The sequence below is a fragment of the Schistocerca cancellata genome, chromosome 9, assembly GCF_023864275.1.
Source record: "Schistocerca cancellata isolate TAMUIC-IGC-003103 chromosome 9, iqSchCanc2.1, whole genome shotgun sequence".
Lineage (NCBI taxonomy): Eukaryota > Metazoa > Arthropoda > Insecta > Orthoptera > Acrididae > Schistocerca > Schistocerca cancellata.
Window position 1 is genome coordinate 485,860,682 of NC_064634.1, and position 26,590 is coordinate 485,887,271.

The window sequence follows — 26,590 nt, forward strand, 5'->3', positions numbered from 1 at the left end:
TTTCGGATAGCCCAAAGCAATCACACGATCATCGAAATATTCATTCAGGAAATTAAAGACGTCGGCCGTGCGATGTGGCCGGGCACCATCTTGCATAAACCACGAGGTGTTCGCAGTGTCGTCTAACGCAGTTTGTACCGCCACAAATTCACGAAGAATGTCCAGATAGCGTGATGCAGTAATCGTTTCGGATCTGAAAAATGGGCCAATGATTCCTTTGGAAGAAATGGCGGCCCAGACCAGTACTTTTTGAGGATGCAGGGACGATGGGACTGCAACATGGGGCTTTTCGGTTCCCCATATGCGCCAGTTCTGTTTATTGACGAAGCCGTCCAGGTAAAAATAAGCTTCGTCAGTAAACCAAATGCTGCTCACATGCATATCGCCATCATCAATCCTGTGCACTATATCGTTAGCGAATGTCTCTCGTGCAGCAATGGTAGCGGCGCTGAGGGGTTGCCGGGTTTGAATTTTGTACGGATAGAGGTGTAAACTCTGGCGCATGAGACGATACATGGACGTTGGCGTCATTTGGACCGCAGCTGCAACACGGCGAACGGAAACCTGAGGCCGCTGTTGGATCACCTGCTGCACTAGCTGCGCGTTGCCCTCTGTGGTTGCCGTACGCGGTCGCCCTACCTTTCCAGCACGTTCATCCGTCACGCTCCCAGTCCGTTGAAATTTTTCAAACAGATCCTTTATTGTATCGCTTTTCGGTCCTTCAGTTACATTAAACCTCCGTTGAAAACTTCGTCTTGTTGCAACAACACTGTGTTCTAGGCGGTGGAATTCCAACACCAGAAAAATCCTCTGTTCTAAGGAATAAGCCACGTTGTCCACAGCACACTTGCACGTTTTGAACAGCACACGCTTACAGCAGAAAGACGACGTACAGAATGGCGCACCCACAGACTGCGTTGTCTTCTATATCTTTCACATCACTTGCAGCGCCATCTGTTGTTGAAAATTGTAACTACTGTAATTTCGAAAGTTTGTCCGCCTGAAAATGTACTGTTGTCCCAAGCATATTGCGACAAACTGTGTATTTCTATCGCTGCTCGTTTAGTTTTTATTGCCGTCTCAAATATACCGGTCATTTTTGAAACACCCTGTACTTTCAGTATGAACAAAAATTGGACAGAAATATGGAACAGTATTGCCCATGAGGAACATCAGACCCTCCAAAGACCTGACACAACACCAGCCGGTATGGAACTAACGCGACGTGTCTGGAAAACAATTAAACAGATCCGCACAGGCGACAGCATCTGTGCTTGAAACCTCTACCGATGGGGAAGATCTTCTTAATGTCACTGTGGAAATGAACACCAGACGATCCATCACATTGTAACAAGCTGTACCGTAAGATCCTACCATAGGAACTTGGAAGATTTCTTTGAAGTGACAGAGGCAGCCCTTGAATGGATCGACAAATTAGATATTAATTTATGGACTTATTACAAATTATGAAATTAATATATTTTTGGAAAATTTTGTAATCCACAATTGTTAGTTGCTGTTCATGTGTCTATCTATCTATCTATATCCGAATCCCGCTCCAGCTACTGCCGGGTCTGGGTGCTGACGAGTCCTCTCCATTTGGCTCGGTCCTCCCACCACTTTTGTTCCTCCACTTGCTGCCAGGTCACACCTCTCCTTTCAACAGATATTCTCACTCCCATTTTCCACCGTGTTCTTGGGCGCCCTTTAGGTCTTTTCCCATCCATCTTTAGTTCTTCCATAATTTTGGGGAGTCTCTGCCCATGTATCCTCTTAACATGCCCATACCATCTTAATCTCTTTCTTTCAATTTCTTCTCTCATACTTTCTTGTTTGAGGTCCTTTCTAATCTCTACATTCCTTACTCTGTCCATTCTTGTTTTTCCCTTAACTGCTCTGAGAAATTTCATTTCCCCTGCTTGCAGTCTGCTCCAGTCCCTTTCTTTCATTGTCCATGTTTCTCCACCATAGGTGACAATAGGGAAGTAATAATTCTTATACATCAGGAGTTTTGCTCCTTCTGAAATTTCATTATTCCAAATCAGATGTTTTATTGTTTGGTAGAAATTGCCTCCCTTCTGTAACCTCCTATTTATTTCGTTAGTTATTCTTCCATCCCTAGATATTTCACTCCCTAAATAAGTGAAACTTTCTACCACTTTGAGGGGTTCTCCATTCAAGGTAATATTTCCATTGATTCCTTTCTCTCTTCCAAATACCATTACTTCACTCTTATCTTTATTTATTTTTAATCCATACCTTTTCATTATTTCCTTCCAGGCATCAAGTTGTAACTGTACATCTACCTCTTTATCACCCCATATTACCATATCATCTGCAAAAATCATCTTTTTGTCTTTTTCTTTTACTATATCTTTAACTGCCCTATTCATTCCCTCCATCACAACATTAAAAAGCGCAGGAGATAGAATACTTCCTTGCTTAAGTCGTTGTCTTATTTCGAAGTATTCAGAGTTCCCCAATGGTGTTCTAATTCTACAATTGTGGCCTCTGTACATTGTCTTTATAACATTAATGTATCCATCTTCTATATCTATCTTCTTCAGTTCTTCCCAGAGTCTTTCCCTGTCAACTGAGTCATATGCCTTTTCTATGTCTATAAAAACCATTATCACCCTTTTGTTATACTCCCAACTTTTTTCCATCAGTTGACGGATAGAAAATATCAGGTCGATTGTGCTCCTTCCTTTCCTAAACCCATGCTGTTCTTCACTCAGCTCCTTTTCTATCTTTTCACATAGAGACAAAATTGTAGTACCAAATTGTTCATGTGTAATGCTATATAATAACAATACCTAGTTTCGGTGTGATGTTTCGAGGAGCCGATGGAAATGCAAAAGGAGTATACAACATACTAACCTGTTTCAGTAACGAAGTCGCCTTCGACAGCTTCATCCGTGAAGCCTATCAGGTAGAGTTCCTTTTTTGGCTCTAGGAGGCCGAGCACGGCCTCGGCGCGGCGCCACGTGTCGGTGACGGCCAGCGTCGCGTTCTCGAAGCGGCACGTCCTGGCCGCGTCGGCACGGACCGCCCCCTCCGCGTGCACCCTGTAGAAGCGGCCGGCGCCGCCCAGCCACTGGTAGCCGTCCGGCACGGCCACCGAGAGCCGGCGCTCGCAGAAGAATGGCGCTGCATTCTCGCAGTGCACGTCGTTCGTGAACCCGTCTTTGTTGAAGTCGACGCAGTTCTCGATCCCGTACGCGTTGTTGGGATCGTTAGGCAACCACGGCAGATTGGACACTGGACGACCTGTTGTAGTACAGGAGTTCCAGTAAGAAACCATGTTAGGTAACCATAAAATTAGCAGACATTACATTGAAGCCATAAAAACGGACTTGGGCACAAGTTCAGCAGCAAAACCACATTAGGGAAGCGGACATGCCAGGCGTTTATAATTAAACTTTCCCTATTTAACACATTGTTGTTGTTGTTGTTGTGGTCTTCAGTCCTGAGACTGGTTTGATGCAGCTCTCCATGCTACTCTATCCTGTGCAAGCTTCTTCATCTCCCAGTACCTACTGCAACCTACATCCCTCTGAATCTGCTTAGTGTATTCATCTCTTGGTCTCCCCCTACGATTTTTACCCTCCACGCTGCCCTCCAATACTAAATTGGTGATCCCTTGATGCCTCAGAACATGTCCTACCAACCGATCCCTTCTTCTGGTCAAGTTGTGCCACAAACTTCTCTTCTCCCCAATCCTATTCAATACTTCCTCATTAGTTATGTGATCTACCCATCTAATCTTCAGCATTCTTCTGTAGCACCACATTTCTAAAGCTTCTATTCTCTTCTTGTCCAAACTATTTACCGTCCATGTTTCACTTCCATACATGGCTACACTCCATACAAATACTTTTAGAAATGACTTCCTGACACTTAAATCTATACTCGATGTTAACAAATTTCTCTTCTTCAGAAACGCTTTCCTTGCCATTGCCAGTCTACGTTTTATATCCTCTCTACTTCGACCATCATCAGTTATTTTGCTCCCCAAATAGCAAAACTCATTTACTACTTTAAGTGTCTCATTTCCTAATCTAATTCCCTCAGCATCACCCGACTTAATTCGACTACATTCCATTTTGCTTTTGTTGATGTTCATCTTATATCCTCCTTTCAAGACACTGTCCATTCCGTTCAACTGCTTTTCCAAGTGCTTTCCTGCCTCTGACAGAATTACAATGTCATCGGCGAACCTCAAAGACATTTATTTCTTCTCCATCGATTTTAATACCTACTCCGAATTTTTCTTTTGTTTACTTTACTGCTTGCTCAATATACAGATTGAATAACATCGGGGAGAGGCTACAACCCTGTCTCACTCCCTTCCCAACCACTGCTTCCCTTTCATGTCCCTCGACTCTCATAACTGCCATCTGGTTTCTGTACAAATTGTAAATAGCCTTTCGCTCCCTGTATTTTACCCCTGCCACCTTTAGAATTTGAAAGAGAGTATTCCAGTCAACATTGTCAAAAGCCTTCTCTAAGTCTACAAATGCTAGAAACGTAGGTTTGCCTTTCCTGAATCTCTCTCCTAAGATAAGTCGTAGGGTCAGTATTTCCTCACCTGTTCCAACATTTCTACGGAATCCAAACTGATCTTCCCCGTGGTCGGCTTCTACCAGTTTCTGTAAAGAATTCCCGTTAGTATTTTGCAGCTGTGGCTTATTAAACTGATTGTTCGGTAATTTTCACATCTGTCAACACCTGCTTTCTTTGGGATTGGAATTATTATATTCTTCTTGAAGGCTAAGGGTATTTCGCCTGTCTCATACATCTTGCTCACCAGATGGTAGAGTTTTGTCATGACTGGCTCTCCCAAGGCCGTCAGTAGTTCCAATGGAATGTTGTCTACTCCGGGGGCCTTGTTTCGACCCAGGTCTTTCAGTGCTCTGTCAAACTCTTCACGCAGTATCGTATCTCCCATTTCATCTTCATCTACATCCTCTTCCATTTCCCTAATATTGTCCTCAAGTACATCGCCCTTGTATAGACCCTCTATATACTAACACATTATAACACGGAAATTAGGTACCGTGCGAGCACCAAACTTGGCAGCGTAAATGTCCAGAGTATGGGGTGTATGATTTACATGCGATACAGCTCCGCCGTCCAGTTTCAATTATGGCCACCAGGTGCCGTGATCAGTCATCGTGGTTCATAGTCTCACAGACCTGACCAGTCGCAGTGCACTTGTTGAAACCTCAACATGAGTTTGGACTAAAGGAGCAGGGCATTATTGGTGAAGCTCTGTTATCAAAACAAGAGTAAAGTTGCAGCTGCAGTTTGAGAATATCACTTGCTGCAAGGATTACAGAAGGGTCCTCTTTCTCCACCTGCTGTGCGGAGCATGATTAATAAGTTCGAGTGGACTGGAGAACAGGGCGTCGCTCCGGGAAGAAGCTGATACCGGTCACACCACAGGTGGTTGATGAAATCGCTGTTGCTGTGGCAGAGAAGGCTGCGTGCAATTCCCAACTGTCAGACAGTGCCCGTGCTATGTCGCGACAATCCCGTCGTCCAGTGTGCGGAAGGTGCTTCGAACCGTTCTCAAATGGTATCCGTACAAGTTTCATAAAGTACAGCAGCTTACATAACAGGACGCACAACGACGCGTTAACTTCCATCTCCGCTTTCTGACAATACTTGAAGTTGACGAGGGCTGGTCATGGACCATCCTACAGACAGACGAAGCTCATTTTTCTCTGACAGGTGAGGTGAACACACAGAATTGCCGAGTGTGGGCATCTTCACCTCCAGTCAGTGTGCACGAAGTTCCTCCGTATGGTGCATGTGTCACCGTATGGTGTGGCTTCACGGCTGCGTTCATCATTCCACCGTTCTTTTTTGAACAGGTTGCCGCTCAGTGACCGAAGACGTGCAGTGTGACTGGCCAGTGTTACGGCGATATGCTTTGCCCTGAAGGACAGGGTTGACCAGGGGAACATTCACACATGTGCAGATCTGAAGCCCAGCAAATCAATAGAAGTACCCAGCATGCCTATGGACATGCTTCGTTCTGCTGTACAGAATGCAATCCTGCGCTTTCAGACTCTTCTCGACACTGATGGGCACCATATTGAGCCCCTTTTATTGTAGTAATGGAACCAGTATGTAATGGTATGGAGTGCAGCAGCATCACATTAAAAGTGTTTCAATTGAATTGATTCTGCATTATTTCTCTTCCCCATGCCTTTGACATTAATGCTGCCAAGTTATGTCCTCGTATGGTTATTAGTTTCCGTGTTATAACGTATTAAATAGGGAAAGTTTAATAACAACTACCCACTACATTAACGTAGTTCAGTAAAAATCCTACTTCACACTTTTCTTCAGACCGTTTACTGAGGAAATAGAAATAGTGACAAGAATATCAAGTTTTATCACCTGACAGATGTTGAAAAGAAACTGTAGATAAACTACATGTCATGACAAAGGTAATAAGAGGAACAATGCAGTCTCTATTCTCATTGGTGCTGAAATGCTGTACAGATAAATATCACCTCGAGCTAAGAAAATTTGAGTAGACTCCAGTATGTAACTGCAGGCGGACATGATATGTGTATCCAAACATATGGTTCCCAGACGAGCTGTTGTTGTATCTGAGATAGAAGTTTTGGCCTTATTATGAGAAATAATCAATCCCATCAGCAGCAGTCTCACTTGTCTAATAGGTGCTTTCGTTCTGAGGAGTGTATCTCATTGCAGGTAGGTGTTTACTACTCTATAAGGAATGAACTAATTACAGAATTTTTTTCACATCCCATATTTTGAGTGCATGATACTACTGGCTGCTATGTTCTCTTTAAACTTCTGCTTGACAGGATATTTATATTAAGGAGGCAAGAAACTCTCGTCCGCCCATAACAACCCAAACCCGAACGCTGTAGTAACTTTATTTTTCTTGCAAGATAGGCTATAGCTTCATTCCAGTTCTTTGAGATATAAAGGTAACTGTATGCCACTTTGTGACACTTGATTGCTCACCAAACGAAACGATGAGCTTCAGTATGTCATGAATTCATTTCCTAGCGACTTCGTCATAATGATAAGCTGTGTGCTGACAATAATTGAATTCATGGGTTCAATGTTTGTCTCTGTAGTTGATGTCTTTAGGCACTGCAGATTTGCTCCTTTCTGATGTGTGTTGAGGAATTACTGACTCCACAGTCAAATCATTTTCTCCATCATAATTTAACGGTCATACCGCTCCACATGCCATCAACAGATTTCAATGCTATTCGTGCAATATGTTGATCCGTAGCTAACCACTGTATCCTCTTCCCACTCAAATCGGTAGCATGCCAGTCAGCCTTCTTCATGTGTCATACATGGAGTGCATGCACACTCCAGTGAAGTTGCTTGCTTCAGGCTATTCACTTTTATGGGGGACTGACGATCTTCCTGGACATTCAAATTATAAAATTTCCTCCTGTGTTTCTTCAAACGCATGAATATCAGATATCCACATTCTTAACACCATCATACATCTTCACTAAGAAGATATGGACTGTCTTTTAGTATGTTTATGAAACCTACTTGTTTTAGTGCAACTGTTTAAAAAGTAGCCCTTGAGGATGTTAACAGTTGGTGTGAGGTTAATACACCCAAAGGTGCATCAAGAGTACATCAACATCTTCAAGAAGCAAACACAAGTAAACTATGGCATGAGGTCATCAGTAATTTGCCTGTCAAAGTTTTCTGGTAAATGGTACTACTGAACTACAGAACGGGAGAGAACCTGACTGGCTGGAAGGTCCTTGGGTCATAATGTTATGTATGATTACAAAGATTTTTATGAACAAGAACAGAACACAATTTAGTTGATAAAGAATGGTGATATCGCCCTGGCCACAATTAGGGACTTTTTCTTCAACATAAAACAACCCTTTCAAAACCCTTTAAAAAAATTTAACCAAATATAACGAACAAAACTAAATAAAAATCAGGAAAATTGTAAATTTTACAGAATATAAAATGATTTGAAAAATCATTTACTTACAAAATTTTCACAGTATGTAAAAATGGTTGAAAATCAGTTGAATATAAATTTTTAACTAAGTAAAGAAATCTCATGTTTGAAAAAAATTAAAAATTTGAGAATAAAGGCATAATTCGTTTATTTTACTTTTTTTTAAATCTAATAAATTTTTATATTAGCATATCTATAAATCTAATATTCAAAAATCCACAACCTTTTTCATTTTATAAAATGTAATACATTTTTTGTCTTATAAATTAGGACAAATTACTTATGACTAATGTGTGGGGCAAATTTAAATTTTGCAAAGAAAGACATTGTTGAAAGACATATTCCACCAAGAGAGAAGCAGGTTGAACATAAAGTTTAAAAACTTTACCTTAAACCATCTTTAATTACAGAATGTCTCTTATCTATGAAAACAGGAAATACAGCAGTTTATTTTTACTGTCAGGAAACAGATACAGTGAAGAGTTATGAATTCTACAATTTACCAAAAATATATAGTAAAAGATTATATTTGGTTTATACATTATTTCTAAAAGTTTCTCACTCATTAATAGAAGGAGTTGTAACTTTTATCTTTGATGGCATATTTTCAAAAGTTTCTCTCACAATAACTGGAGAATTTAAATATCATTTTATCTATAATGGCAAGAGACATAGTGGAGAGTAAAAAATATTGAAAGATGATGTATTATTTCTCAATGCAATAGCTAAACAATATACATATATTATAAGAATTCTCAGATAGTATTCCGTGCTGAGCATCATAAGTTAAATTCCTTTTTCTATAAAAAAATATATAAGATAGTTTATCCTTAAAAGTAGCAAGTAATGTCATAATAGTTTTTGTGTTGCTACAATATTTCCTCATCAAGATATATTTATTACATTCATAGCATAATTTGTAATGAAATTGTGTGGATTTATACCATTGCCTTCTTTTAATTGTGTTTTGCATTTAAAATCACAAACTTTAAATCATCACCAACAAACTCAGGAAAGAAATGATTTCAATTTGTATCATGTTGTCTAAAAATATTTTAAATGTCTAACGACTCTCTGACTAATTGTTTTGGGATTTTTGGAAATGTTTTAGTTAAATAGAAACAATGTGCTCCTTTATGACTGCATCTAATATTGTCTAACTGCATATTGACTTTCAAGAGTAAAATCATCAAATTTAACAAAACAATTATCTTCTGGTTCTTTTAATTGTTTCATTTCATTTTCAATAAAAGTAGCACTTTTTCTCATTTTCATTTTCAATTTTATTGAACCTTTTTATAAGTTTTGAATATTTTGGTTGATTTAAAATTTTAGAGTAACTAAATGAATAATTATTTTATTGTACTTTAACCATCCTGGAGCTCAAATATAACTATCAATCATTAGTGTTGCTTTTGCACATCTGCTTGTTCCTATTATAGAACATTGAATTAAATTATGCAAGCCTGCCATTCTTATTTCTTTTCCAGCAGTAAATCAATTTTCAGTTACGTAAATAATTTGTACGAACAGTAATTCAGACACTTATTTCAATTAAAAGAAATTTATCAATTCACAAGAAAATCATCTGTTCCTGTAAGACATGGCTATAAAAATGTTCATGTAGTTGGTTTCATACAGCTTATAAACTCCAAATATTACATTAAAAATAATAAATTAAGCTGCAATGGAGAAACAATAACTGGGGGGCATAGTTCAAAAGTTTCAAGAAATTAATAAATTCTGTAAAACGTAATATATATTTAAGGAAGACAAACTTTTAAGTAAAGTTACTATTGAGAGCAATGATAAATTATATATTAGTATAAAGCCGAGTACTGGAGAGGTTTCACACTTCAGTAAACAAATCATTGGACCTAAGAAGAAAATGGCTTCTAATAGTTTGACAAAAATTTATAGATATACCTTTTGAAGTAATAAATATGAAATCTGATTTAGCTGATAGGATGTTTGTAGAAAAAGACAAATATTTTCATCAGGAAACTAATACTATTGTTTCTTTTAAACATATAATTGATGAACCAAAATATCCTACATTTCTTCTTTTTCTTGAGGTAAAAATTCAGGATTTAGAAGTAAGTGTTACTGATGAAAATATTCTTTTGATAGCTTTTAGTGTCGTTACTGTAACAGTTAATTAAGAAAATAATGAAGAAATTTTAAAGGATTCGATTTACTGTATCATGAATAAACTGTAATAGTTTATCTAATATACTACAATAACTGTGGTGATATTCAATTCTTAAATTTTGTTTAATACTTTGATACAAATTTATGGAATTGGGTTTTAACCAGATCTTAACATTTGTTCACAATTAAGGCATGTATTTCTAATTCCATTTATTTTTGTCCTTCTCTTTGTGTTCTAATAATGTAAAGTTTCAATCATATAACATTAAAATCACAAAATTTGGCTTTAAGCCTTTCGCTACTCCAAACGTAAATATACGCTGATCGTTTCAGTACTCCAGTACTATTTGCTATAAAAAATACTTACAGCGGTTCCCTACTACAGTCGTATAGTTACGTATAACGCCGACAGTCGGGCCAGTGATGCAGAGGTAATTGTTGTGCAAGTATGCAGTTTAATTGTTGGAATACTAGGAAATACCTAAACGACTATCGAATGCTGAATTCTCTTTCTGCTGAGTTCATTCATATCACTGTGTTACCTAGTTTGTGTGCGGCCATTTCCGCATTACCGAATAAAATGATACGACATTACCGTCCTTTTACAAATGATGAGCTGCTGAGTATTCTAAACCAAAGTGACGATGAGGACATTATCATGCCCAATCCAGCTGATTATGGGTGGACAGATAATGGCGATGACGAGCTGGCAGATAAATCTGTCACCACAAATATAAAAAATATTTGTGAACCAACAAACGTTGAACTAGTAAATGCAGATCCAGATTTTGATGTTATCATCGATTCTTTCTCCAATTCCGAAGAAGAGCCTGAGCTTATACCTGAAAAATCTCCTAAGAGACACAAAACGGTTCATTTTAAATGGAAAGACTCTGATTTGGACCCAAAGTGTACAATTTCGATAATAGTGGTTCCGTTTGCAAAATCGTCAATTTAGATGATTTATGTACTGTATACGACTGCTTACAAGTTTTTGATAGGCAATAAATTGTGAGCTACATAGCTGAGCAATGTAATTTATATTATGAACACCTTTGCAATGATGCCAGTGAAAAATTAAGACTGCAACTACGGAAAAACACTGTGAAACCGGTTATATTCTTGACTTTATTATTTACATGGGTGCAGCAACAGACGTAAAAAAAGAAACTGACTTTGGTGTAAATGTTGGAATACCTGGAAGCATTGTTCTCACTTTACTTGAACGTTACCTTGGTAAAGATCACATATTACAGGTTGACAACTGGTACACCAGCCCAACATTATTTTCTTATTTGCATGCAGAGTGACTAATGCCTGTGGAACTGTGAGAACAAACCGCAAAGGAATGCCTGCTTTATCAAAAAAAAGGTCGAGTTTATGTGAACAGATAAACTTCTTTCCCTGAAGTGGTAGGACAAGCAGGAACTGAGGATGCTTTCAACTCTTCATACAAGCGAAAATACAGCGACTGATAAAATTGACAGAACCACAAATGAACCAAAAACAAAACCAGCTTGCATCGTAAGCTACATTGAAAATATGGGTGCTGTCGACAGGAGCGACATGATGCTAAGTTCAGTAGAATGTGTATGAAAAACTGTTAAATGGTATAAAAAAGGATGTTTTCATTTGGTGGATCTGTCTCTGCTCAATGCGTATACATTATATAAAACTCAAACGAGACGAAATATTTCAGTATCTGATTTTCAACAAAAACTTATCAAGGAGATCATAGAGATTCACCACCAACCGCAAACATAGGGTCGTCGTGGAAGGAGATCAGGTGATGCTGACAATCCCTTACGCCTAACCGAGCGCCACTTTATCTCGCTAATCCCAGGAACTACAGAGAAGAAGGCCGCCAGAGAAGGTGTATTGTATGTGCAAAACATGATAAACGAAGTGACACAAGATACATTTGTGTAAAATGTAATGTACCTTTATGTTTGAATTGATGTTTCGAGAGATATCACACTTTTAAGTATTACTAATGTAATATGTTTACTAATTACTAACGTAATATGTTTTGTATTTTTTCTCCTAATAAAGTACCTTTTTTGAAAAACATAAGACATTCTGAACAAAGATTTAAAAAAAGGAAACAATTTACACCGACAATACTGGATTATGCGTCTCATTTTTATCTCAATAATAACAGTAGACTGCTACAGTCATACACATACGCATCGGGTGAAAATAACGCGCACAGGGCGGGAGACGCTGAGAGTAAATGCGCAGTGAAAGGGTTAAGTTATGGTCTTCAGTTTCTTGTACAGTATGTGGTAGTGTTCTATTTATTTTCTTAGTCCTTTCATTTAAAATTTCTATTGCTGAATATAACTGTTCCCCGAATTTTTGTTTATATTTGCCCTTAACTCTATTCAGTTTTTTTAAATAACTTATCTTAAGAATGAGATTTTCACTCTGCAGCGGATATGAAACTTCCTGGCAGATTAAAACTGTGTGCCCGACCGAGACTCGAACTCGGGACCTTTGCCTTTCGCGGGCAAGTGCTCTACCATCTGAGCTACTGACGCACGACTCACGCCCGGTACATTTCCCAGGCTGTGGCTAAGCCATGTCTCCACAATATCCTTTCTTTCAGGAGTGCTAGTTCTGCAAGGTTCGCAGGAGAGCTTCTGTAAAGTTTGAAAGGTAGAAGACGAGGTACTGGCAGAAGTAAAGCTGTGAGTACCAGGCGTGAGTCGTGCTTCGGTAGCTCAGATGGTAGAGCACTTGCCCACAAAAGGCACAGGTCCCGAGTTCGAGTCTCGGTCGGGCACACAGTTTTAATCTGCCAGGAAGTTTCAACTTACTTTAATTTAATTTCTTTCTGTCTCTTTATACAATGTTTATATCAATCCATTAATTCTTCTTTAATTTCATATTCTCCATGTTCACAGATTGAAGATTAATCTTCATGTGTAACCGACTTTCTGAACAATTTGGTTTCTTCCTTTTCTGATTTAAAAATTAATGAACAGAAGCCAGGTCATTGATAAATATTTATGATTTGTCATTGAATTTAATATCAATGGCATTTCTGGGTTTAAATTAAAAAAAATTATCTGATTTATCAACAATTCATCTAATTGTGTAGTCAGTATCTTTATATTCTAGAATTTCAGCTACAACTTCAGCTATAAAAAACGATTAGCTTTTTCATCAATGATATTTAAGCCTTGTTCGTCACTGAAGTTAAGTTAATGGTTGATGACAAGGTCTAAGAATTAATCCATTTAATACAAAAATTGTTAGTAGACTTTTTATTTTTAGGGTCATTTTTAATATTATTAATTTCTTATTTTCCCTTTTTCTTATTTCTAATCATTTTTTCTACATAAACAGAAGCCATAAAATATAAGTTTTCTAAAAACTGTGCAGTTCAGAATTAAATTGATAATTTTACTTCACATAAATATACAAAAGATGGTTACTGAACAATATGTAGATCTTGTTTAAATGAATATTGCAGAAATTCACAGAAAAATAAAGAACCTTCAAAAATATTATTATCGATTAAGACTGATGAAAACGAAAGTTCTAGATGCATAAATTTCCAAAAAATGTATGAATTATCAAAAAATTAAGGATTTCATTTTTTGTAAGAATCCAACAATTAAATATATATACTGAAATAAATGGAAAAATGTATTACAGATTATAACAAAAATAATAGTATTTAATTCTCTCAGTGTCAGCTAAAAATATTATTTCAGCATAAATTGATCTCTTTAAAGTTTTCGAAAATTGCAGTATAATATATATTTTAAAGGAAACATCAAAAGTGTTGAAACCTCATGGCAGATTAAAACTCTGTGCCAGATGGAGACTCGAGCTTGGAGCCTTTGCCTTTCATAGGCAAGTGTTCTATGGACTGAGGTACACAAGCACAACTCACAACCAGCTTGCACCAACTTACATCTATCAGTACTTCGTCTCCTAGCTTCCAAACTTCACAAAAGCCTTGCACTTACCCAGAAAGGCAAAGGTTCTGAGTCTGAATATCAGTCCAACACACAGTTTTAATCTGCTAGTGAGTTTCGTATCAGGATACACTACATTGCCGAGTAAAAATTTCATTGCAGAAACATATCCCAGGCCTTATTTCCACGATATCCATTCTTCCAGATATGCTAGTCATGCAAGTTTCACAGGGGAATTTTTGTGAAATTTCGAAGCTAGAGGATGAGATGAAGCCACAAGTAAGGCTCTGAGGAAGTAAATCAGTTACACTTATGTAGTTCACTCTGTGGAGCACTATCAAAAGTTAAACTTGATACTTCATTGAAAATTTTGATTCTCATACATGCCTCACTTGGGAATTTTGATGAAAAACGTTTTTCAGAATTCATTCGTGTTATGAGTTTAACAAATGATTACGAATGTGGGAATATATTTTGGGATGAAAGAATATAAACAGAATTATTTTTAACAGCAAAGATAAATAATTTAATTCTGAATTTAAAAAATTTAAAGTATATTAAATCACTTATTTAATTCATAATATCCATATGGCAGTTATGTAATTTATTTTCTAAAACATGTCGTTTACTATTGTTAGTGTTAAAGGTTGTTTTATTAATCTCAACAAAATAAAAATATTTAAAGCTTCATATAAACTTCAGAGATCTATTTTGCTCTATATGTTGTTTAACAACATTTTTCATAATTTCTTTCGATTATTTCTCTTGATTACCGCCAACTTTTACCCTTACAACATAAAATTCTTCTATTATTTTTCCATTATATTCATCCTTCGTTATTCCTACTGCTTTTTCATTAACTTCAGGTATATTATAAAAATTATTTTCTGGACAATCAGTAGCATCAAAATGATCAGTCACTGACTTTATATTTTCATAAAAATCTTCATTTTTTTACATTAAAAATGTAACTATCAGTACCTTGACAATTAAATCCAATATTTTCTCCATACTTAGGTTCAAAATATTATGTTCAAAATTATACATTAATTCACTGGAAAAAGCAAGTATACACACTTTACTATTAATAGTTTTATTCATACAGGTTTCAAATAAAGTTATGTGAAATATTGTCTTCCTTTAAAACTTGGCTCAGCTATATATTTTTAACATTTGTCTCAATCTAAGACTAATTTTCTATCTACTAATTTCTATCTCTTCCCAAATACTGAATTTTCATCAATTACTATAAGTCTTTTTCAAAATCATTTTTTGCTTAGTCCTTTTTTCCATATTTACATCTGCATACTTTTTAACCAAAATTATATCTGTATACTTTTTTAACCAATCAGACCATGTAAATCTTAAAACTTCATAAATTTTTGTTATTTCAGTTTTGAGATAAAAATACATTTACATTCCTATAGTGAACAACATAATTATACTTATTATCTAAGGGAGGTCATAATTCTTCCTTTAGACCCAGGCACAGTTTCATTTTTTGGAGCAAGTTGTAAATCTATATGGTCATTGTGTGCATTTTTATCTGTTATAGACCCGATTCGAAAACATAACCAACTTTAGAAGTTCCTGAAATTTCGCTTAATTTTGTAGAATGAAAACTATTTGTTTCATCCCACTGAAGCACTCCACATGACAAATATTGTCTCATAGCATTTATCATATAAATTATTTGGATCTGATTATATTAAGACATTTCATATTGTAGTTTATTCAAAGATTTCATGTATTTATTATTTGGTTTAATGTATCTTTTACAACAATGCTATGCCTTCTCATATTCCTTTTTCTCCCATGAAACTCATTCATAACTGTACAAACATTAATCTGGAGCAGTAAAATACCAAGAAGTTGTAAATTATAATCTTTATATAGGTTTTTCTAAAATTTTATAAAACATCAGCTAATAATAAAACATCAGTTTTTAAGTATAATTAAAGATGTTCTCCTAGATTTCTTACATTAAATTTTTTGCAAATTAGTATTCTTTTCGCTATTTCCAGATTCATTTAATTTATTATAAATTTTTCTTTTTCTAGAAGTAACTTTTCTTCAAATTTCTCTCTCTACCTACACAATCAAAAGAATAAACTCCCTTTTTAGTTAATAAATCTATTAGATCTTCTTAAATTTCATATAATTTTTCAAGACTTTTTTATATGTATCAAAAAACCATATTTCTTCTATTTTCATTTTTACTGAAACTTATGTATCTATTTTTTTATTTGATATTAAATCTACTTCTTTTTCAGAGTACCCAAGTTCTTTCATAAAATTAAGAATGATCGCCAGATAAATAATATATATAAATTGGTACTAAATAAGGATCTTTAATTGTAAATAACAATTATTATGTAATGGATTTATATCATATTAAATTGTCAATATGACAAACTTTTTATGTAAAGTTACCTACACAAAGAACAAATTTTATTTTTATTATGTTTTGCTTGTTCTTCAGAAGTTAAACATTTCATCCCTTCTTCTTCTTAAGAACAACTTTCCCCAATATACTCACATCATTTTTTGAAATGTTCAATAATAATATATTAAAGGGGGGTCCTCTATACACCACTGGATGTTTATGGATTCCATTTATAAATTTTTTTATTTATTTATATCATAATAAATATCATGTGCACCATGTTTTTATATTTTATAGGATAATTTTGATTATTTAATTTTGACACAATTTGATTTCATTGTTAGTTATGAAGTTTAGATATATTTTTTTAATTTTTTTCTCATGAAACGATTATAATTATTGTCAGGTGTTAATTCCATCAATTTTAAATTAATTTGAATAACAAACTTCTAAAATTTGCATTAATATCGAAAGGAACTATTGATTATACTTATAATTTTTAAATTTTTTGTATTAGCCTTTTTCTGGCAGTAAGACTTTTAATGTATTATTAAATAAACAATTTGATTGATACTCTAATATTTCTTTATTATTACAATGTAATAAAAAAGTATGACAAATAAATTTTTAATGTCCATTATTATTATTTTGATAAGGAAAAAAGTTCAGATAAATCTTTTACCAACACTAGTGTGATTAAAATATAATAAATTAATGCTTTTCCTTTTATATTTAGTTATTGTTAATGGATGTACTTTATATATATAAATCAATTTTACTGTCAGTTCTTGTAATATCATCAGTTTCAACATGAAACGATATGTTAGGCATTTTTTCCTCAAGCTCTACAATATTATTTTCATCATTATTTGTTCTATCTAGGTTTTTACATTTCTGTCTATCTACTAGTGTTATTGCTGAAGCTAGAGGCATAGAAGCCATTTTAGATTATTATGTTTAACATGATAGAAGGTTGTATACTTGGAAGAACCCTGGAGATACTAAAAGGTATCAGATACATTATATAATGGTAAGACAGAGATTTAGGAACCAGGTTTTAAATTGTAAGACATTTCCAGGGGCAGATGTGGACTCTGACCACAATTTATTGGTTATGACCTGTAGATTAAAACTGAAGAAACTGCAAAAAGGTGGGAATTTAAGGAGGTGGGACCCGGATAAACTGACTAAACCAGAGGTTTCCAGAGTTTCAGGGAGAGCATAAGGGAACAATTAACAGGAATGGGGGAAAGAAATACAGTAGAAGAAGAATGGGTAGCTTTGAGGGATGAAGTAAAGAAGGCAGCAGAGGATCAAGTAGGTAAAAAGACGAGGGCTAGTAGAAATCCTTGGGTAACAGAAGAAATATTGAATTTAATTGATGAAAGGAGAAAATATAAAAATGCAGTAAATGAAGCAGGCAAAAAGGAATACAAACGTCTCAAATATGAGATCGACAGGAAGTGCAAAATGGCTAAGCAGGGATGGCTAGAGGACAAATGTAAGGATGTAGAGCCTTATCTCACTAGGGGTAAGATAGATACTGCCTACAGGAAAATTAAAGAGACCTTTGGAGAGAAGAGAACCACTTGTATGAACATCACGAGCTCAGATCGAAACCCAGTTCTAAGCAAAGAAGGGAAAGCAGAAAGGTGGAAGGAGTATATAGAGGGTCTATACATGGGCGATGTAATTGAGGACGGTATTATGGAAATGGAAGAGGATGTAGATGAAGATGAAATGGGAGATACGATACTGCGTGAAAAGTTTGACAGAGCACTGAAAGACCTGAGTCGAAACAAGGCCCCCGGAGTAGACAACATTCCATTGGAACTACTGACGGCCTTGGGAGAGCCAGTCCTGACAAAACTCTACCATCTGGTGAGCAAGATGTATGAAACAGGCGAAATAGCCTCAGACTTCAAGAAGAATATAATAATTCCAATCCCAAAGAAAGCAGGTGTTGACAGATGTGAAAATTAACGAACAATCAGTTTAATAAGCCACAGCTGCAAAATACTAACACGAATTCTTTACAGAGGAATGGAAAAACTAGTAGAAGCCGACCTCGAAGAAGATCAGTTTGGATTCCGTAGAAATACTGGAACACGTGAGGCAATACTGACCTTACGACTTATCTTAGAAGAAAGATTCAGGAAAGGCAAACCTACGTTTCTAGCATTTGTAGACTTAGAGAAAGCTTTTGACAATGCTGACTGGAATACTCTCTTTCAAATTCTAAAGGTGGCAGGGGTAAAATACAGTGAGTGAAAAGCTATTTACAATTTGTACCTAAACCAGATGGCAGTTATGAGTGGAGGGACATGAAAGGGAAGCAGTGGTTGGGAAGGGAGTGAGACAGGGTTGTAGCCTCTCCCGGATGTTATTCAATCTGTATATTGAGCAAGCAGTAAAGGAAACAAAAGAAAAATTCGGAGTAGGTATTAAAATCCATGGAGAAGAAATAAATGTCTTTGAGGTTCGCCGATGACATTGTAATTCTGTCAGAGGCAGGAAAGCACTTGGAAAAGCAGTTGAACGGAATTGACAGTGTCTTGAAAGGAGGATATAAGATGAACATCAACAAAAGCAAAATGGAATGTAGTCGAATTAAGTCGGGTGATGCTGAGGGAATTAGATTAGGAAATGAGACACTTAAAGTAGTAAATGAGTTTTGCTATTTGGGGAGCAAAATAACTGATGATGGTCGAAGTAGAGAGGATATAAAACGTAGACTGGCAATGGCAAGGAAATCGTTTCTGAAGAAGAGAAATTTGTTAACATCGAGTATTGATTTAAGTGTCAGGAAGTCATTTCTGAAAGTATTTGTATGGAGTGTAGCCATGTATGGAAGTGGAACATGGACCGTAAATAGTTTGGACAAGAAGAGAATAGAAGCTTTCGAAATGTGGTGCTACAGAAGAATGCTGAAGATTAGATGGGTAGATCACATAACTAATGAGGAAGTATTGAATAGGATTGGGGAGAAGGGAAGTTTGTGGCACAACTTGACCAGAAGAAGGGATCGGTTGGTAGGACATGTTCTGAGGCATCAAGGGATTACCAATTTAGTATTGGAGGGCAGCGTGGAGGGTAAAAATCGTAGGGGGAGACCAAGAGATGAAGACACTAAGCAGATTCAGAAGGATGTAGGTTGCAGTAGGTACTGGGAGATGAAGAAGCTTGCGCAGGATAGAGTAGCATGGAGAGCTGCATCAAACCAGTCTTGGGACTGAAGACCACAACAACAACATGTTTAACATTAATATAAGCTTTTATTTCTTTTGTTAGTTCAATACAAAACCTCTATATGGATCATACCTATCAATTGGTAACTGTAATACAATAACAATATTTAAAGATTAATCAGGACCCTGGTCGTGAATTTTAGATGTTAAAAAATTTTTTTTCTCTTGTTACATTCTTAATATATATCATTTTCTGTTATAATCCTACAATTTTGAGTCTGATATTAAAATTCCAAAACTTAATGTTTTCTCTTTATTTCTCGTTCATAACAAAATGTATTTTTAGATAATATTTCACAATTTTCGTAATTTCTGGCTTTGCATTTAAAAATAAGTTTGAATCAAGCGAGTATATATATTATTTTCAAAACTGATAGTTTGCAGTTGTTTTGAAATGCTTTTCAACTAAATATTAGTGAATTGTTGTTCAAACTTTTCAGTTTTTCCAAAAAAAATGTTAGTAGACAAAAGAATTACTTCTTTTAATTGTTTAGCTTCAAAATTTTGAAAATATTTCATCACTGTTTTGTATACTGTATCAAGATTATCGTTTCTAATTTTTTCTTTTGATTCCTTTATTATAGATGATGATGTATTTAATTATAAAATTATTTAAAATAAATGCTCCAAATTCCTAAAAAAACCCTAAATTACCTATTTTACTATAGTGATGAAGTTGAGGTACTGTGAAATTGTATAAGACATCTCTCATTTATATAGAAAAAATTATTATATTTTTAAACAATGAAAAATAATTACTTTATATGATTAAACTAAAAATAATTAATAAAAATTTATTAAATTTTTCCAACAACACATAAATCTGATTTATATAAGTGGTTAATACTGGAATAATATTATTTTGAGAGAACTAATTTATAAAATAAAAGAATATTAAATTTTTTTTAAATTGAAAAGTTGTGTTTATGTAAGTTATGAGTAATGGAATATTAAATTTAGGGCAGTTAATATATACAATAAGAAATTTATTAGATTTTTAGAAAAGGAATGCCAAGTTTATATTTTTATTAGCTATATATTTTAGTTTAAAAATTCTTCATTATGAAATCAATTTTCATATTTTGTAGTCTTTTATATATTAGTTTATTATTTTTTTCTTCAAAAATAATTAAATCATATTTATTTATTAATTTTAATTTTATTATTAAGTTCCATACAAATTTTTTTACAATGTTTAGTACTTAAATATTCACATCCAATAATATTATATATAAATTTAGTTCTAACCATTAATTTTTTGAAAAATTACAATTATTAAATTTTTAAGAAATGAATTCATTCCTAATAGAAAATGTTAAATTTATAAAATTTTTATCCCAGTTTTCTGAAAATTTTGAATTTTTATTAGGTGTAGGAGATTTTTGAAAATATATACCTGATTTTCTAATCATCTTATATATGATTAAATTTATAATTTTTCTGAATTTATTCATTTAGTTTTGCTCATTATATTTAGTTAAATTTATTTTAATGGTAGTTGGAAGGAGTTGGATCAGAAGGAAGAAGAATTACGAACAGTAAACAAAAATTGCCAATAGCACTATGATGTGGCACTAGTTTGGAAATTTTCACCTACACAGTTCAGTTATGTTACTCCTAGAACTCAATATAATTCGTCATTACCAACAGTAACTGTACATTAACAATCAGAAAAGTTATAAAAGGAGATAATGGTAAGTGCATTACAGAGCAATCATTTTCTTGTTGCAAAACCTATTGATTTCCAGTAGGGTGGTAATGTTGATATACCATGATGTTATACTTGCTATGGTGTAAGAGCCGTTCTTTGTTGCAAATTTTGTACAACTACACAAATAACAATGATAGTTCACAAAATCCAGTGCGTGCCAGGTAATAATTGAAGAAAGCAAGGCAAGAACTTTAGCCAGAGAGCTTTATCACAATAAGTTCTGCAGCAGTGTAGTTAGCAATTCTGAGAATCAGAACCCAAAGAGAAGTTCAGATAACGTGACCACAGCGCCAGTGAGAGAATCATAGTAGAGCATAGCATGGTATGGAGTGTAATTCTCTTGTGAATCTGTCTGCTTTAGGTACAATCTGGCTGCAGAGGCTATTCCTCAAGGCAGACACCTCCTGTCAGTCACTGGCAGAATCCTCACCATCTCATCAATCCTTATTTTAGCAGATTCCTTTATAGTGCTTTGCCATTAGGCACTGGTTGGACACACCAACTTGGTGTTCTCAAAATCAAAAGTATAGTCTTAACTCACTCAGTACCCTGCCACTGCTAATTTCTCCATGTGTCCCAGACATACAGATGTATCTTCCTCTGGTAACATTTGGCAATACAGTGCTGCATTTTCCCAGGGTATTATAAGTCACATTCACAGTGGTGTTTCACTGTTATGCAGAGTTTCAGTAGATCCTTTACCAACAAAGATCCTTTGTCGCATTGTCCAAGAGTTTTCACAATCTTGGCTGAGAGTGAACCTCTATGCCTGTAGACTGCTGTTTCAAGTAATCTGTAAACTGGAGAACCCTGCTGTCCATGCCCTGGTGGATGGCAGCCACCACACATGGATGGACATAGAGGCATTCACAGTGTCTCAACACTTTACCAGAAGTAGATGAGTGTCACACTCATTGAAAAATTGAGGTAAATTTAAAGCTGAATCGTTATACAAAAGTTTTCACAGTACTCCTTGCAATTAGGAATCCGCTGTTTAACCACTACATCGTCTCACCCCACACAAATAGTCATGAATTTGGATGTCAGTGGTATGGTGAAGAACAGACTCTACAAAGAGTCGATAGATTTCCTGTTAATGCAGAAGGGTGTAACATATACAAATACTCAGGAGTACAAGGTCTGTGGTATGCAACAATCTGATGAGATCTTTCAACATCCCAGAGTTGTATCTTCGTGCATTCCATGCAATACAATTCGTATCATGTAACATTTTATTTTAAAAAATCTGAAAAGATCCGCACTACCATAAAATGTATCCTGTACTCATTCAGACTAAAACATTATAGCCACTAAAGAAAAGATTAATGTACACCAGGGCAAATGATTAAACCACATGATATGGACCTCCATGCCTTATTATCATACTGGAACAGTAGAAAAGCGAAATATACAAACTAAAACTTTAGGCATTATTACCATATATGTCCACAAATTCGCCCTCTTTGGCTTGATCTGTGATTCCAATGTTGGCGTACCATACCCCTTTCACTTTCTGGAAGATCTGCTTCAGCCCATCAAAGGCACGGCGGTCTGTTGGGACAGCCAGCTGGGCTCCCTCATCCTCACAGGCCTTCTTGGCTGCCGCCCACGGCATGAAGACACGGGACAGCTTGATGAGTGCATAGCCGGGCACATAGTGGTAGCCCTGTGGAACCTCCAGCACCTTTTCTGCAACAGACCAAGTCCACATCACAGCACTTCATACAAGATTGGATACACATCATTGTAGTGTAAGCCACAAACAGCTAATAGTTCTAATGTATAGAGGCACACGTGGTTCATGAGTATTGGTGTTAAGGACTGTGAACTGTCTGATGAACTATTAGTTTATTGGGAATAGAGTTCTCCTCCACTATGTGTGTGGTTCAATAAATGGTGGTTTCTGAAGGTGTAAATTAGCAGATAGCTGTCTCTTCTACAATTCTTTTTGCTTCTTTATAGAATAAGTCATAATTTGACATTAAGTCAAAGGCTGAAAATATTCCATGAATATTAAGTGTACCACTTCTCATCTTAAAAATTCTATGTAACTGTCCGTGAAACAATGCTAGCATGAACACATCATCCCACTATTACCCATAAACTCTGGAATATGTTGGTAATAGAAGATTATACTTCCAGGTTAAATTGGAAGCACTGCTTTGAAAAACCATGATCGCCAAACTAACGATCTATCAGTCTGCAACATTAAACAGAACATTTCATAATGGAATGACAACCTGAAGAGAACAAATCGTGTTTAACCATGTAACAACATGTGTGCTAGTGACACATATCATGAACTGTGTGAAAGTTATTTATTATAGTCATTATTGTATTGGGTATTCTAAATGTCCTTATTCCCTGATCAGCCAGAATTTATGACCACCTACCTAACAGACAGAATGTCACAGATTACAGCAGTGACATGTAGTGGCATGGAAGCTGTGAGTCCTTGGTAGGTTGCTCAAGGAAATTGGCACCATATCTGCATGTACAAGTCACCTAATTCCCATAAATTCTGGGCACAGGTGCGACGAGCTCCGATGCCACATTCAGTTACACCCCAAATGTGTTCAATTGGTAGGCCAGCACATCAACTGGAACTCACTACTGTGCTCCTCAAAGCACTCCATTACACTCCCCACCTTGTGACATAGCGCATTATCTAACTGAAAAATTCCAAAGCTGATGCGAAACATGATCGTCATGAAGGGTTGTACGTGGTTTGCAACCAGTCTAGGATACTCATTAGAGGTCATGAGCTTCACAAGAATCATGGATGCTCATATGAATGCTCTGACCCATGGATGATCACATGAATGTTCCCCAGAGGATAATGTAGCTGCCACTAGCTAGTCTCCTTCCAGCAATACAAGTGCCAACGAGATGTTCCCCTGGAAGAAGACGAATTCACGCCCTCCCATCAGCTTCATGAAGAAGGTATGGGGATTCATCAGACTATGTAACATTGTGCCACTGTACCAGCATCGAGTGTCAATGGTCATGTGTCCATTTCAGTAGTAGTTGCTGATGTCGTAATGTTAACATTGTGTAACGTCCCCTTAGAAAAATTAATGAATTACTGTGCTGATAAACCTCTACGTTATTTGATTTTCAAACAGCTGAGCAAAACTGAACGTACTCAGACATTATTCTCTTTACTTATTCTAATCAACACTAAACTGAAACACAATATTTTCAGCGCAACACAGTCTGACTTTCAATAATCCCTACAAAAAAATGGCCCTGACTAGCAATAACCTATACCTTGTCATGAATCACTTACCTAACAAAAATCTTCTTTACACGAACTACTGCAATACAGAGAGCGCCAGTACTACCAGTTAAATAAAAGATTCTAACTACTGAAGGCACTAACTACTGATAGGTATACTTAGCAAGTGAAAGATTTTGATAGAGAACAAACAACGTACTTACCTTAATCGTATTCAAAAGTCATTATATATACAGGGCTATTATAAATGATTGAAGCGATTTCATAAATTCACTGTAGCTCCATTCATTGACATATGGTCACGACACCCTACAGATACGTAGAAAAAATCCTAAAGTTTTGTTCGGCTGAAGCCGCACTTCAGGTTTCTGCCGCCAGAGTCCTCGAGAGCGCAGTGAGACAAAATGGCGACAGGAGCCGAGAAAGCGTACGTCGTGCTTGAAATGCACTCACATCAGTCAGTTATAACAGTGCAAGACACTTCAGGACGAAGTTCAACAAAGATCCACCAACTGCTAACTCTATTAGGCGATGGTATGCGCAATTTAAAGCTTCTGGATGCCTCTGTAAGGGGAAATCAACGGGTCGGCCTGCATTGAGCGAAGAAACGGTTAAACGCGTGCGGACAAGTTTCACGCGTAGTCCGCGGATGTCGACGAATAAAGCAAGCAGGGAGCTAAACGTACCACAGCCGACGGTTTCGAAAATCTTACGGAAAAGGCTAAAGCAGAAGCCTTACCGTTTACAATTGCTACAAGCCCTGACACCCGATGACAGAGTCAAACGCTTTGAATTTTCGGCGCGGTTGCAACAGCTCATGGAAGAGGATGCGTTCAGTGCGAAACTTGTTTTCAGTGATGAAGCAACATTTTTTCTTAATGGTGAACAGACACAATGTGCGAAATTGGGCGTAGAGAATTCTCACGCATTCGTGCACCAAATTCGCAATTCACCAAAAGTTAACGTGTTTTGTGCAATCTCACGGTTTAAAGTTTACGTCCCCTTTTTCTTCTGCGAAAAAAACGTTACAGGACACTTGTATCTGGAAATGTTGGACAATTGGCTCATGCCACAACTGGAGACCGACAGCGCCGACTTCATCCTTCAACAGGATGGTGCTCCACCGCACTTCCATCATGATGTTCGGCATTTCTTAAACAGGAGATTGGAAAACCGATGGATCGGTCGTGGTGGAGACCATGATCAGCAATTCATGTCATGGCCTCCACGCTCTCCCGACTTAACCCCATGCGATTTTTTTCTGTGGGGTTATGTGAAAGATTCAGTGTTGAAACCTCCTTTACCAAGAAACGTGCCAGAACTGCGAGCTCGCATCAACGATGCTTTCGAACTCATTGATGGTGACATGCTGCGCCGAGTGTGGGAGGAACTTGATTATCGGCTTGATGCCTGCCGAATCACTAAAGGGGCACATATCGAACATTCGTGAATGCCTAAAAAAACTTTTTGAGTTTTTGTATGTGTGTGCAAAGCATTGTGAAAATATCTCAAATAACAAAGTTATTGTAGAGCTGTGAAATCGCTTCAATCATTTGTAATAACCCTGTATATATTCACCTACCATTACAGCTGGATATATTTCATAAACCACATCAAATACTGACGAATCGATTCCACAGACCGAACGTGAGGAGAGGGGCTACTGTAATTGGTTAATACAAACCATAAAAAAATGCACGTAAGTATGTTTTTTAACACAAACCTACGTTTTTTTAAATGGAACCCCGTTAGTTTTGTTAGCGCATCTGAACATATAAACAAATACGTAATCAGTGCCGTTTGTTGCATTGTAAAATGTTAATTAAATCCGGAGATATTGTAACCTAAAGTTGACGCTTGAGTACCACTCCTCCACTGTTCGATCGTGTGTATCGGAGAGCACCGAATTACGTAGGGATCCAAAGGAAACG

The 26,590-nt window shown here is 36.2% G+C and overlaps 1 protein-coding gene across 1 annotated transcript in view; it reads right to left on the minus strand.

Annotated features, from left to right (window-relative positions):
• LOC126100946 (uncharacterized) overlaps positions 1 to 26,590 on the minus strand; it is a 162,824-nt gene that overhangs the window by 59,628 nt on the left and 76,606 nt on the right. The window contains exons 4-5 of the mRNA XM_049911607.1: positions 22,859 to 23,110; positions 2,881 to 3,270 (exon numbers count right to left, since the gene is read on the minus strand). Of these exons, the coding sequence (XP_049767564.1) occupies positions 2,881 to 3,270; positions 22,859 to 23,110 (642 nt within the window). The remainder of the gene's footprint in view (positions 1 to 2,880; positions 3,271 to 22,858; positions 23,111 to 26,590) is intronic.